The following is a 14,604-nucleotide window of genomic DNA, read 5'->3' as shown; positions in this document are numbered from 1 at the left end:
TGGGAGGCAGAGGCATCTATGAGAGTTCGAGGCCAGCCTAGTCTACAGAGCTAATTCCAGGACAGGCTCCAAAGCTACACAGAGAAGCCCTGTCTTGGAAAAAAAAAAGTTCAAGGCCAGTCTTGGCTACGTAGTGCATTTGAAGCTAGCCTAGATATATGAGAGCCTTTCTCAAGACAAGGCTTAGAACAGAACGGGCTGGCCCTTTTTGCTGCCTAGCACAGGAGATGCCAGGGTGCAGACAGGGAGGACAGGACCAGGACCTGCCGGCTTTCCACACAGAAGAGCATTATGGAGAGCAATTAGGGTAACAGAAAAAGGCTGCCTGCAGTCAAAGGCTGAGCCCCAGAGTAGTAAGCCGGCGACAATTAGAGTGCAACGAGAATAAACACAGGAAGGACCTCTGTGCTTCATGGTTGCTGCTGACACAGAGGCGCAAAGGCCGGGTCGCTGTCTAAGGTGCTGAACTCTCAAAGCTTGGCCCTCGCCGCCTGGCCCTCTGCAACCATGCTTCTCTAACAGCCTGTTTTGAGGCTATTCCCTATTTTCCTGTACTTTTAAAAATCTTAGGGTAAGGGCTGGCGAGATGTAAAGGCACCTGCCACCAAGCCTGATACCTGAGTTTCATTCCCAGAACCCATGTGGGTTCATATCCCTCAAGTTGTCCCCTGACCTTAACCATTTGCTGTGGCACACACACACACACACACACACACACACACACACACACACACACACACACGAGATTAGATAGATATTTAAGTGAGCAAATGTTATTTGAATGTAGAAAAGGGATTTAAATGAGTGGGGTGTGGTTTAAATACATGTGATTCAAATAACTTTTTCTTGGGTTTGGAAATGCCAAACATGCACAAAATCTGAGAATGAGATAATTTTTAGGCAACTGTCACATCTCATCACACAATACCTATTATCAACTCATCTTATCACTTACTACGAATGCATGCATGCACACACTGTGTATTTGTGCATTATCTCATTCATGCATACCTCCCTACAGATCTCTAATAGATAAAAGCACTTTGAAAACACTTCCCAAAGAGAGGCACAACCTCAAAGTGATTACCAGGATGATCAATTAGGCATGATGTCATGTGCTTAGCATTTGGGAACTGGAAGAAAGGAGGATCAGGAGTTTGGGGTCATCTTCAACCACACAGTGAGCCTGGGACAATCTGGGCTGCATGAGACTGCCTCAGGACACCAGCAACAGAAGTGACCGTGTGAGCTGATAAACACGCCTGTTTCACTGTGAGAACCAGACCACTGTATGCATCCCATAGTACAATGACATCCGTCTTAAAGAAGAAGGGCTGGGGAGATGGCTCAGGGGCTGAGGTGCTTTCTCTGTGTGCATTACAACATGAGTTTCAATCCCCAACACCCACATAAAAAATTTCTTGGTATGGCTGCTCATGCCTGTAATCCCAGCATCGAGAGTGAAGATAGATGGGTCCCAAGAGCACAGTAACTGATCAGTTCGACCAAAAGGATGAGTTTCCATTTCAGTGAGAGATTCCCAGGCAACAAGGCACCCAAAGTCCTCCTGTGACCTCTGCACCTGCACACACACACACACACACACACACACACACACACACACACACACTGTGATGCAGCCCAGTTGTTAAAATGCTTGCCTAGTATTGATAAAGCTCTGCGTTCCCCCAAAGCTACGTATTTTGGGTGTGGTAATACACCCAGCATTTCTGTCGTCCTATGAGGTCCCTTATGGAGTGAGGAGCCGGCATGGGAGGGGGCGGCATGGGGAGGCTGAGCAGCCTTTGGCATCGAAGCCGTGTTTGTGATGAGATACAAAGGACAGGGATGAGAAAGTCCTCAGGGGTCCTGAGATTCAAGTCCCCTGCCCCCACAGTCCCAGTTGGTCAGGGAGAAGAGACCTCACGCTGGCATCTGGGGGCATGACAGTGACCACAGACCAGTGGAAACAGAGAATGGCCTTCTGTAGCCACCTAACCCCCGAAAGGATTGAGTCTGTGTCCGGGCCACCTGGGAGACAGGAGAAGCAGGAAGTATGCGAGGCTGGCTCAACCCTGGGACTTGCAGGGCCTGGAGAGCCTCTTTCTCGTGCCGCCTGCTCTCCTGGCTCCTTCAGTCCTGTCCCTGTGCCACTGGTTCACACCTCAGATGCTTCAGAAAGGTTGGGATATTTTTTCTTTTAGATGTGTCCCATTGTATAGCCCAGGATACCCTGGAACTTGAGATTCTCCCCCTTCTGCCTCTGCCCCGTCAGTGCTGGATTATAGGCCAGCACCCCCAGACCCTGCACTAGATTATAGGCCAGCACCCCCAGACCCTGCACTAGCTCTTCATTCGTTACTTCATCCCCTGCCCTAATCTAAACTCCTGCAGAGGACCCAAGTTCAGTTCCCAGCATCCACATCAGGGGTCTCACAACCGCTTATCATTCTAGTTCCAGGAACTGGATGCCATCTTCTGAGCCCTGAGGGCCCCTGTACACAAGTGGCACACCTAGACTCTCTCTCTCTCTCTCTCTCTCTCACACACACACACACACACATACACACACTCGCGCACACACACACACACACACACACACACACTACGAATGGAGAAATCTTCAAACGCCTTGGTGATGCCGCGTTGGCCCCACCTGCCTGTGGTTCTCGGCATGCCCTCCATCCTCTCTCCCACAGCTGTCGCCATGCTGTGAGAAGGGCTTCGTTCTCGTTGCCAGGCCTCTGCACCTGCTGCTCTCTCCAGGGCCTTGCATAAGCCCTGGCCTCTTGCCAGATCTCAGCTCAACAGCAGCCTTCCTGGAGCAGCCTCCTGACAGCCTGGCCCCTGTGGCTCTCCACTTGGCTTCACATCTTTTCCCTCGCTATGTTCTCTTCTGAGCACCCGTGGGGGAGGGCTCCTGGTGTCATTTCCCATCTGTGTTCCATCTGAGAGTCGGATGGATGAATGAATGAATGAATGATACATGGCGAATAGATGAATGATCAATGTATGTATGGTCGATGAATTAATGAATGAGTAACACATCATCTCTTCTGTCCACTATTTATTACTTAATCTCTTCTCTGTTGGCACCTCCATCTCATCTCCACTCAGGCTGAATGTCCCTTACAGTCTGGCCAGGGCCACACTGTTGATTCTTCTGGGACAGAAAAAAATGGAGACCCCAAGGAGAGGACAGAGGAGGCTTGGTATGTGTGGTACCCAGAAACCTTCCGAGGGAATAAGGCTGCAATAGCAATAGGCTCCATCCCCAAAAGAAGCATCTATGATCATGATTCCCCCCAAAATGAATCTCCAGCTAGCCACCTTCCATCTGTGCTTGTGACAGGGGTCGACTCTTCGGGTACGTGCAGACCAGAGAAAGGAGGTGGGGGAGCCCTGTCAGAGCGGTCACTGCCATGGTCTGGGCCTTGGGGCACCAGTTCCAGTCCTGCCTAGTGTTCTCTGCACAGTGTGGAACACGCCTCTGCTGAACACCTGGACCTTCTGTGTCCCCCAATGGAGATCCCGTGCTGAGACGTGTCTTAGCTTGTTCTGTCTTTTCTCCCCTGACAAGATGGGCAGGAAGAGGGCCTGGGCATACAGTAGCCTAGAGACATAGAGACAACCTGGGGATAGAGGCCCCTGGAGCAGTTGCAGAGGGCTCTCAACCCCTCCAGGAAGCCACCACAGGAAACACAGGATCTGGCATGGGCGGGAGACCAGGTATTTTTGCCAAAACTCAGCAATTTCCCTGATCTGGACTCAGAGCTCCTGGGGGATGAGCCACAGACAGAGGCAGGCATGAGCACACTGGATGAGGCAAGGACAGGGTTCAGGGAGGTCACACATTTGCTTGGCCTAGCCCAGGGCACGACCAGCAGGTCTGGGGTTCAAGGCCTGGTTCTCAGAAGCAGCTGTCCCTGGCTGGACGCGACCAGAGTCTGTGCTGGTGACAGGTAAGCTGCAGAGGGACCAAGAAGCATGTGTGAGTTCAAGGCCTGGAGTTTGATAAAGGTTAGAGACACCACGAGGAGCATCCCTTACAGGGAGCAGGCCACTTCACCCCCAGCCCTCTGCAGAAGGTCTCAAGCCCTCAGCAGGACAAAGGAGGAGAATATCAGGGCTCCGGGGTGGCTTTTCCTAAGGGGCAGTGGGGGTGTGAGTACACTAGATCTTCTGCAGCAGGGAAGCCAGAAGGTGGGCCAGCAGCCCCTAGCCACATAGAGCCAGCCTTGGGGGAGGTGGATCTGTACCAGCCGCAGAGCTGATACAGACCCCCAGCAGACTGCTGACCAGTGGGACTGGCTAAGAGACCCCAGGCACTGGGTGACACAGCAGTGAACACACAGACAGGTCTCCCTAGGTGGATGGACAGACACAAAGACAGGAGATGCATGCTGGACACTACATCTTAGGTGGTGGACACAAATGAATTCTGTATGGTAGGTGCTAGGTTCTGAGTTCTGTGAACTGGGTGCTGGACACTGAGTGAATGTGGGCATCATGCTTCAGTCCTGACAGACACTCCAGCCCTTCCCCCTGCCTCACCTGCCCAGCTTGAGTAGCTGTGCCTTTGCCATGGAATAGACTTCAAGGGCTGTACTCTTCAGGAGGCCCTGCATCCAGCACAGGTCAGCTGGCATTTCAGGCAGCCACAGCAGCAGTCTGTGAAAGGGGTGGTGTCAGCTTCCCAGAGTGCCCTGGGGTAGTCCCAGATCAGGGGTGGTCCCTGCATTTCAGGCAACTGCTGGAGAGAGAGGAAAGGAAGAGTGCCTAAGAAGAACTCAGGATGGCCCCATAGGTCACATCCGTGGCAGACGTCCAAAAGTGGGCTTTGAACTTTGGGGATGGTGGACCTTGGGGTCAACCTCCATAGAGTTCCAGTGAGAGGCCTGGGGTAGGAAGGGAAGAGTGTGGTGTGATGCTGGCTCTACGGCTACTCTGCTATGCAGCCTGGAGAGTCAGAAAAAAACTTGTTGAGCCTCACATGATGACCATCTGCCTGGAGTCCCTTTTACCCTCCTTATCTCCATGCATCCCTCTTCCTGCCCCGTATCATTCATTCATGTTTCCTTGAGGACGGTGCCTTCCCCTGCTCTAAATGCCCTGTGTGTGGGTTATAGACACAGGGAGAACGTGGCATGTTGGGGGCTGACTCCAGCAGGCTCACGCCACAGAGACGGCTAAATTTCTTCATTTTCATTTCGGCTCACGGTTTTAGTAAACAGCCCTTCATGAGGTGAGTGTGTCAGGAGGAAGGTCTCTCCCAGTCACTAACTCAGGGCAGTACAACACAGAGTCCTGGGGCTTGCCACCGTAGACTTTCTAAAGAAAAGGCATTTTAGAAACACGGCCCTTCCTGGACAGTCGCACACACCTTTAATCCCAGCACTGGGGAGGCAGAGACCGGTGGACCTCTGTGAGTTCAAGGCTAGCCTGATCTACAGAGTGAGTTCCAGGACAGGCTCCAAAGCTACAGAGAAACCCTGTTTGAAAAAAAGAAAGGAAGGAAGGAAGAACGAAACACAGCCTTCAGGTCTGGTGTTGGAGCACATGGCTGGAGTCCCAGACAGAGGAAACCTTGAGTTCAACCCTTGGATTACATAGCAAGATCTTTTCTCAAAGCACAACTCTGATCTCCCTATAGCAGCCCTCTGTCTGGATGAAGCTCGCTCGCCTGAACACAGACCCCCGAGCGTCTGCCCCGGCCACTCTCTAGCCCCATCTCATGCAGACACCCATTTTCACTCCAGCCACACCTTCCCTTGGGCTCCTTGGATGTGCCTGACTCCCTTCTGACACAGGTCCTTTGCACACAGTACCCTGTCCACTTGGAAGGCTTTGCCTGATGGACTTGGCACATCCTTAAGACTATAGCTCAGATGCCATCACCTGCCTTCTCTGGACAAACAGCTCTGAGCATGGGCAGGGCTAGCTCAGGTAGCGTGGCTCTCTCCTAGAAGTTACAATGCACAGGTGCACATGCGATGGCCGTGGGCTCTGCCAGGCCAGGAGCAAGGTCAGGGTCAGCCTGCCTCTCTTGACCCCAGCTAATACCTGGCCCCTTGTCAGCTAGCTCTCAACAGCAGGTGAGTGAGCAGACAGAGCAGCATGGTCCACTAACCCAGAAAAGCCGAATGCTCAGCATGGGGGCGGCTCAGCTATAGACAGACTGACCTGAAGGAGCCTTGTTTTCAGAAAATGTGTCGTGACCCAGAGAGATCAAGAGAGTCAATCTGAGATAGGGCAGCTGGGAGAGCTGTCAGAGGAGCACACTGTCACCAAGGCTCTGACCATGGAGCAAAGGGCGGAAGGTCACAGAACAGTCTAGGTACTAGCCATACCATCTCTCTATAAGTCCTCTTTGGCAGAGGCTACCCAGGCACTCCATGGGACAGCCCAAGCAGGTAGTAGAAAGAAGGCAGGTGCCTGCCAGCCCTAGTCATTCCGCCACCCTCACTGGCCACAAACCTGCCCCCTCAGTCCAGGTTACCTCACCTCCTGCTCCGGAAGTAGACATACTCAAACGGCAGCGTGCAGGGCAGTAGCAGGTAGGTCAGTGCCCTCCCTGGCACAGAGCACTGTAACCGAGCCCAGAAGTCCCTCTTGCAAGCCTTCCTCAGTGCTGCAAGACAAGAAAAGGCCCTTGGCCCCTTGGTACCCTGTGGGACTGCCTCCCCTGGTCAGCCTGGGGTCACCCTGGGGCCACCATGCACCAGACTCCAGAGATGCAGGGAGCATTCACCCTCAGCCTCTCCACACTGATGGGGCCATTGCTGCCAGCAGGGGTCGCCATGTACACACCCTCTCAACCCACTGAGGCTCCCGAAGAGGACGAGACTAAGGCTCAGAGTGACGGTTCAGAAGTACCTAGTGAGAGCCTCACCCAGGAGGAGGCAGAGTGGAAGCCCACCAGGCTCCTCTCCTCCTTGTTCACTAGGCTAAGTGGGGTGGGAGTGAGACCGGTCAGAGTGAGGGCCAGGAGGCCACTCCAGGCTGCTGGGAGCTCAGACTGCAGCTCAGATTTGAGAAACAAGGGGATAGAACATTCCTAAAGGCAATGAGTGGGAACCCAGGGTGTCTAGGTATTCAAATCACTCTCCCAGTCCCTACCCCCAGCCAGCTGCAGTGCACAGGGGCAAGCAATAGCCACATTCTGCTGATTCCAGATTCAGACACTGGACCTAGGGCTCAGTGCAGACTAAAACACTCTGGCACAAGTTAATGTTCTGTCTTTATCCCTTGTGATGGGGATATCCTCCTGTATGCTTCGAATATATGTTTCTCCTATTGGTTGATGAATAAAGCTGTTTCAGCTAAAGGACAGGAAGGATGTAGCCAAGCAGGAAGTATCGGCAGGGCTATTACACTAGGAGAATGCTGGGAAGAGGAAAAGAGGGAGGCGCCATGTAGCTGTCAAGGAAGGGACCCGAGCATCACCAGGAAGCCAAGACCATGCAGAGATACACAGACTAATAGAAATGTGTTAATAATTAAGAGAGAGCTAGCCAGTAAGAAGCCTAAGTCATCGGCCAAACAGTTTATAATTAAAATTAGCCTCCATGGCTTTGTTTGGAACTAAATGGCTGCAGGACCAGGTGGGACAGAAATTCCTATCAATGAGTTCCTCCGTGTCCCCAGTGTCTCTTCTTGGGCCTCTACTATCACCTCAACCTCTTTGGCCTCTGTCCTCCCCACTAGCTTCCCCACACCTCCAGGGCTCCCCAGCTGTGATTTTAATGGGAATGATTCCCAGAGGGTCATTTATTTCAATACTCGCTCCTCAGGTCAGTGGAACTGTTTGGGAAGGATGAAGTAGTGTGGCCTTCCTTGATGGGGGAGGTGCGTCGCTGGGGGTAAGCTTGAGATTTCAAAAGACTCACACCAGGCCCATTGTGCTATGCTGTGTCTTCTACAGAGATATGAACTCTTAGCTGTTTCTGCCAGCATTGTGGAACTGGAAAAGCAATTAAACACTCTCTTCTATAAGTTGCCTTGGTCAACAGAAAAGTAACCAAGACACCAGCTCTCTCCTGCCTATCCAGTCCTCCTCAAGTTCATGTCTGCTGTGTCACCCACTATGCCATAACCCCAGAGACTTACCAGCCCCAGGGCCTTTGCACATGTGATACCCTCTGCCCAAACTCTCATCTTTCCGTCTTTGACTGGCAGCCCCTGTTTGAAGTGTCTCTGGGATGTCACCTGTGCTTGTGCTTGTCTCTAGTTACCTCACTGTGTCCTGGGCACAGACCTGGATTTCCCGGGCACAGACTTGGGTTTGATACCCTAATGACAGACAGGAAGATCAGCTAAGTTCCTTCTCTTCTCAGAGCCTCAGTTTCCCCAACAGTGAAATAGTACCAGGCTGTAGTCAGGAGTCAAGGACACAGAAAACGCCTCCAGCCACACTTGACGTTTAGTAGTTGCTTGGTAGACGCAAGCACTCGGGCAGGTAAGTGGTGTGAGAAAGGACAGTACCAGCCTCCAGCTCCGGTGACAGCAGTTCAAAGTTGGACACATCCTTGACCAGCACATTGGGGATGTCCCATCTGATGGTCAAGCTAAGCTTCTGGCCCTGGTAATGGTCAGCACTCCCAGGATCCTCAGTGAGTTCTGGAGGCTCCTTAGACACCAGTGACCACAGCACTGGCTCCTTGGTGAGTCCTGGATTGGAAGGGAGAAGATCTGATAGTTGGTGCAGTGGCAGCCTCCAGGGGGAAATGGTGTCTAACTATCCACACGTCTCAGTGCTCAAACCAACTCCAAGACTCGGGCTGCAGGATGGACCCCTAGTGGGGCCCTGCCCTGCTGTTCAGCCTGCTCTAGAGCCCCAGAAACATAGCTCTGTCCTCAAATTCTGTTCTAGTTCCACCTGCCTGCCTTGTGAGCCTCAGACCCTCTGCCTCAGTTTCCCTCTGTAAAAAGAACTTAAGGCCTGCTTCCATGAGAGTTAATGCAGCGCTCTCAAGCTCTGGCCTGGAGTGGGATGCTGCTGGTTGGAGTTGAGTACAGGGATTGAGGGTGGGTATGGATCCCATAGCCTGGGTTCATCTCTCAATCTTGTCTTACAGGGTGACAGCCATGCTTTCCAGGCCTGGGGACCATGCGCCTCCTCACAACTGACAATCCCTTGGAGTGCAACTCTCCTCTAAGCAGCTGCCTCTGTCTTCCCATGACAACCAGGCACTCTACAGCTGGTCTCAACCCAGCTCAGCTGTCGCCTCCAGGAATCTCTCCCTGCTTACTGTCCCCATCTCAGGCCAAGATGAAATCTTTCTCTGCCCCATATCATGGCTGCAGCGGCCTCTGCCACCCACAGCCCACCTCTGTTGCCCTGCTTCAGTCTTTGGTGGCTCCAGAATGGGACCCAGAAGACTTCAGTCTCCCCAGTGTGGTTTCACCCCACACAGAGCAGGCACTGAGGTCCCAGGGTTCAAACACCAGAGAGGAGGAGTCCACCTGGCATCATCCCATTCCTGCCCTCTGTCACCTACCCCGTCTCTCCAGGAACCTCAGGGCATCCAGGTAGCCTTGTCTGCAGTAGTCAGCCACCACCTGGGACACACGGGGCAGAGAGGGAAGAGTGCTTGGGGCTCCTTAGCAACAAGCCATGGGCTGGAGGCATGTCAGCATATGGACACAGCCCCAGTGCTGCCCCAGTGACTCTCTGCAGGGCTCAGAAGCCCTAGAGCCCCTGGACTAGTCAGGGAGAGCCAGAATATGAACACAGCAGAGTTCTGCTCCCGACGTCCCTTCCCATTGGCCAGCCCACTCCTTACCTAGAGCTCAGACACCTGCCTCCCTCTGAGGCCCTCCCTCTAGTAGACAGAGTAACAAGGCCTGAGTCAGGGTCACTGGAGGAGTCTCCACCTGGCTCCCCACAAGCCCAGAGCAGCCCCTTTCTGTTCCCCTCCCCAGGAGATGTGGTAGGGGGTGAAAGTGGGATTCGGAAGACAACTCTATGGAGTCATGGCTCCCCTTCCACCTCTATGTTGCTTCCTGGAATCAAGCTCAGTCACCAGGCTTGCCCCACAGGTGCCTTTATCTGCTGAGCCATCTCTGTGAGTGTGCCTGCGTGCGTGCATGCATGTGTGTGTGTGTGTGTGTGTGTGTGTGTGTGTGTTTGTGTTGGCTGAATCCTTGGAAGCTCACTTTGAATCTTTGGGAACTCACTTTCAAGATCATGCTGGACTAATAGAGTATAATCTTGGTTCTGCCACCTCTAGGCTGTGTGACTGAACAAGCTACCTAACCTGTCTGAGACTGTGTCCTCTGAGAAATGGAACACCCTAAGGGCTGGAGGGCATTGTGACACACACCTTTCATCCAGCACCCAGGAGACAGAGGCAGGAAGACCTCTGTGAGTTTAAGACTAGCTTGGTCTACATGGTGAGTTTCAGGCAAGCCAGGGCTACACAGTACCACTGTCTCAAAAGAAAAAAAAGCAATTAAAGAGGTACTAGAGAGATGGCTCAGCAATTAAAAGCACTAGTTGTTCCTAAGGAGGAACATAGTTCAAGTCCCAGCACCCATGCTGGGTGTCTCACAACTGTCTATTACTCCAGTTCCAGGGGTCCAGTGTCATCTTCTGGCCTCTGTGGGTACTTCATTCACATGCACAAATACACACACACACACACACACACACACACGCGCGCGTGCGTGCGTGTGCATATAAATAAAAATAATAAATCTAGAAAGAGAAATGGAAATAACCATCTCTGCTCATTGAGCCTGCCAGTTGAGTGCAGGCCACAGCTGCCCTCACCCAGGAAGAGGCAGAACCAACCCGAGCTCAGGTTTCTGCTCCAGGGCTTGTGTGACATGAGGCCGGGCAGTAACTGAAGCTGAGGGGAGGGGTCATGGGCCAGGGCCACGCAGGGCGACATACCTCAGGCTTGGGGGGGATCAGGGATATGATCCCCTGAAAGAAGTTCCTGGTAGAGATCTGGAAACTGGCATTGAAGGCAGTCAGCTCATACAGACTGCCTGACTTGCTCTGGGGACAGATGTCCACGGTCCCATGGAAGGGAGAGACAGTGATGGTGGAGGGAGAGTCGGAGAAGGGCAGGTTGTTGCTCAGAGCCCCATCAATGTAGCGCTGCAAGGCAGGGAGGCGGTGGGCCACACTGTCTTCCCCACGCCCTCACCGCTGGCCGGTGTCCACACCCCCCTCCAGCCTAGGTGCTCAGCCTCTTTAGGGGAAGCTTGGCACACAGTAGGTCCTCACTTTTACCGCCACCTCTGGACAGACCCTTGTTCCAGCTGCCTGGAGCCCAGAGTGTGAAGCAGACAGGGGCCCTCCCAAACACACTCACCTCCCCTCGGAACTCCGGAGGGACTGTCCCACAGTACATGGGGAAATACAAGGAGCAGATCAGAGCCTGGAAGACAAGACCATCATCCTCGCTCCGTGCTCCACACCTGCTCTCGTGCACGCAGCCACTGGCTCAAATGAAGAACAGGGGAGCACGGGTCTCCTTGTCCCCACCTTCCTCTCTCTGCAGAGGGCACCCCAGCTCCCTGGATACTGCACATGGGATGCCCCCTACTATTTATATTACCAGTACCAACCCTGAGTCTGGCACAAAGGTGCCACCAATAACCTCTGTGTATCTCCCAAAGAAGGTTCTCAGAGTTGATCCAAACAGATGCTCCTCTGAGGAGGACTGCCAGTCCCCCACCCCCCCACCCCCGGCATGAGACACAATTTCCTAGTAAAATCCCTGATAAGGCCTGCTGGGGTGGGGGAAGATTCTTCCTTTCTAGACTGATCCTGTAAACACCTGGTGCTGGTCTTGCTGTAATGGGGCTGTGCACGCAGTCCTGTATCATAGGATGCTTAGCATCATCCCTTGTCTCACCTGCTAGATGCCAGCAGCACGCAGAGTGTGACAGACACGGATAGTTCCAGCATGGTCAACTATGCTGGGGGTCCGGGGAGCCGGACTGTGCAAATACTGCAGACCTAGGGACTCCAAGTTGAGGGAACACAGACCTTCATGTGAGAACCCTGAAAGACCTTCATTCCTCCGACTCTCCCTCAGACAAGCAGACACAGTCCTAGTTCCAAGGGTTTGGAATACGCGTGAGCCCGTCCTTCCGACAGATGGCTGCAGTTGATAACAGCTGTCATTCACTGAGTACCTTGCATGTGCACACCAGGTCAGGCTCTGAAGTCTCTTCCTGGGCATCAGCCCACAGCAACTGACACCCCCCAGGCACGCTGAGACCCACACGCCTATGCTCAGCAAGTGACACCCCTCAGGCACGCTGAGACCCACACACCTATGCTCCAGTAGCTGCTGGCTCAGACTGTCCCAGTGTCCGGTACAGGGCACCAAGATGAGGTTGGGTATTTGCGCACCTTAGTATCAGGGGCAGACATAGACCATTATAGGAAGGGAGGGCAGGGCTACACTGAGGGACACGCGGAATCTTCACACTAGGCTGAGGTCTTCCAGCATGGAGACCCATATCCCTTCAGAGCTTTTCCCTACGGGCCTGCTCCACCTTCCTGATCCCCCAGCCCACCTCAGCCCACCCCACCCTTGTCAAATCGGAACGGGCTCCTTTCCTTCCCTGCCTTGTTCTCCTGATCGAGTTTCTCACATAGGCCCTTTCCGATGCTCATTAGATACAAGCTGGGAGAAGGCAAGATTTTCATCTGTGCCCCCACCCTGGCGAAAATAACAGCATACAAACAGTGCCCACGCATAATAGATGCTCAGTAAATGCTCGCTCTGGCAATCAGAAAGCACTTGGAAGATGGGGATGGGTGGGGCAGGGAGGACACCTCTGGAATGAGCAACCCTAGATGTCCTGACTATGAAAGCTGACTGCCCCTCAGCCTGATCCAGAGACACCTCAGGTTTCTCCCCACCCCACCCCCTAGAGAGCCTTGGATTCAGGTTAGTCATGGATACAGTCTAGCTTCTGTTGCATCCCCCAACACACACACACATGGGGTCACCCACAGAAATCCCTGGGCTCACTGATGGATTATGCTCCTTGGACCTCAGGTCATAACCCAGCATCAACTCACCTGGATGAGTTCATCCCGGGTGGCAAAATCAGTGACTATGATGTTCTGGCCATCATACCATCGGGTCATGGAGATGCCCAGCCTCTGGGAGGCCAGGATGTGGCAATTCTCAGGTAGGCTGTCGTTCAACTTCTTCTTGATGTGCTCAATGGGGTTATAGGCCGGGTGGAAGATGCCCAGGCTCAGACGCTCCACTTGCTTCACCATGCCGAGGAGACTGGAGCAGCAGAAGTCTGCAGGGTGGTGAGGGCTAAGGTCTCAGCTACCACTGAATACCACCCGCACTCACCAACTGCCCGCCTTCCCCAGGGATGCCTGGGAGTCAGTACGTAACACCTCCAGGCCCGGATGTCAGTGACCTTAGGAGTAGTATCCCAGATCTGAAGCCAGGACCCCATCTTTGGAGATAGAAGTGACTACAGTCCTCAAATCAGAGACTGGGTGTAAAGCCCTCGGGGGCAGGGGCGCGGACTCGGGGGTGTTGCCAGGTTCATCTTCCTTCGGGGTCCCTGAACCTCCCCCAAGCACCTGCCGACTTGTCACAGATGATGCACACAGCGTTGAGCGCTCCTGAGGAGGAGCCATAGAAGCGGCGGGCGCCCTGGAGGATACGTGGTGCACGCTGGCGCAGACACTGGGTGGCACCCACGTGGTAGAGGCCCAAGAAGCCTGCGCCTGCGAAGGACAGGCTCCAACCGTCCTCTGCCTCCAGGAAGTCCATAGCAGGGAGCTTAGAACACCGGGCTGCAGACACCACAGACTGGGTGTGGTTCAGGAGCCGGAAGGACCACTCTCCAGACACCAATGGGACCAGACAGGGATGGGAATGGAATTCCAGTGGCTCAGCAGGGTGGCCTCGCCCTAGGCGGAGTCAGCTGCGACCCTGGCAAGTGGGGGGGGGGCTGCGGCGGCCACCCTCTTCAGGTGTGCACAGCTTCGTCAGCTGTGTCAGAGTCATTATAAACCGCAAGCACCCTGGCCAGGCGCACAGGTCCACCCTACTCCAGATTGCAGTCACCTAACCTCAGGGTGTCTGCATTTCGAAAGAAGGAACGGAGGCACAATCAGGAAGGGCCAAGCCTGACCCGCAGGGCCTCTGAGAACAGGGGTCAGGGGCCAGCAAGACACGTGGGAGGCTGTAGGCCTGGGATCTGGACTCATCAGGGAAAGGTTGCTATAGAACAGTGCCTCCAGGTATGCCAGCTCCCCTACCTCAGTCACCAAGAAGCCGCTTAGCAGGCTCACAGGAGCACATGTCTGAACAGGTGATGTGGGGTGCTTACACAGCCAGGTCATCACATGGAAATTAGGCCAGGCATGCGGTGAGGGGCAGGGAAAATGAAGCGGACTCCTGGATGTCATCACAAGCGAGCGAGTGAGGCCGCCGCAGTGTGTGGGGTGGTGAGCAAAGGGGACCCCAGTAGGGAAATGGGATCAGTGGAACCCAGTGGGACACGCACGGGCAGCAGAGGCCCTAGAGGTAGCCAAGAAGGACAGATAGCAATGCACCGCAGGCTGCCTGGTGCAAGCATTTCCCCGCCCCAGCCTGGTGA

The 14,604-nt window shown here is 53.9% G+C and overlaps 1 protein-coding gene across 1 annotated transcript; it reads right to left on the bottom strand.

Annotated features, from left to right (window-relative positions):
• Positions 1-3,078: 3,078 nt before the first annotated feature.
• Positions 3,079-13,772, bottom strand: Pnpla5 (patatin like phospholipase domain containing 5). The gene is made up of 9 exons (XM_021225420.2): positions 13,580-13,772; positions 13,052-13,284; positions 11,325-11,390; positions 10,898-11,107; positions 9,501-9,561; positions 8,485-8,670; positions 6,505-6,631; positions 4,555-4,671; positions 3,079-3,967 (listed from the first exon to the last, which is right to left on the bottom strand). Exons 1-9 carry the CDS (start codon positions 13,770-13,772, stop codon positions 3,865-3,867), a joined length of 1,296 nt encoding a protein of 431 aa, XP_021081079.1. The 3' UTR covers positions 3,079-3,864.
• Between the last annotated feature and the right edge of the window lie 832 nt (positions 13,773-14,604).

The sequence above is a fragment of the Mesocricetus auratus genome, unplaced genomic scaffold (genome assembly GCF_017639785.1).
Source record: "Mesocricetus auratus isolate SY011 unplaced genomic scaffold, BCM_Maur_2.0 Super-Scaffold_100010, whole genome shotgun sequence".
Lineage (NCBI taxonomy): Eukaryota > Metazoa > Chordata > Mammalia > Rodentia > Cricetidae > Mesocricetus > Mesocricetus auratus.
The sequence above is the reverse complement of the archived record's forward strand: the minus strand, read 5'-3'. Positions and strand labels throughout refer to the sequence as shown.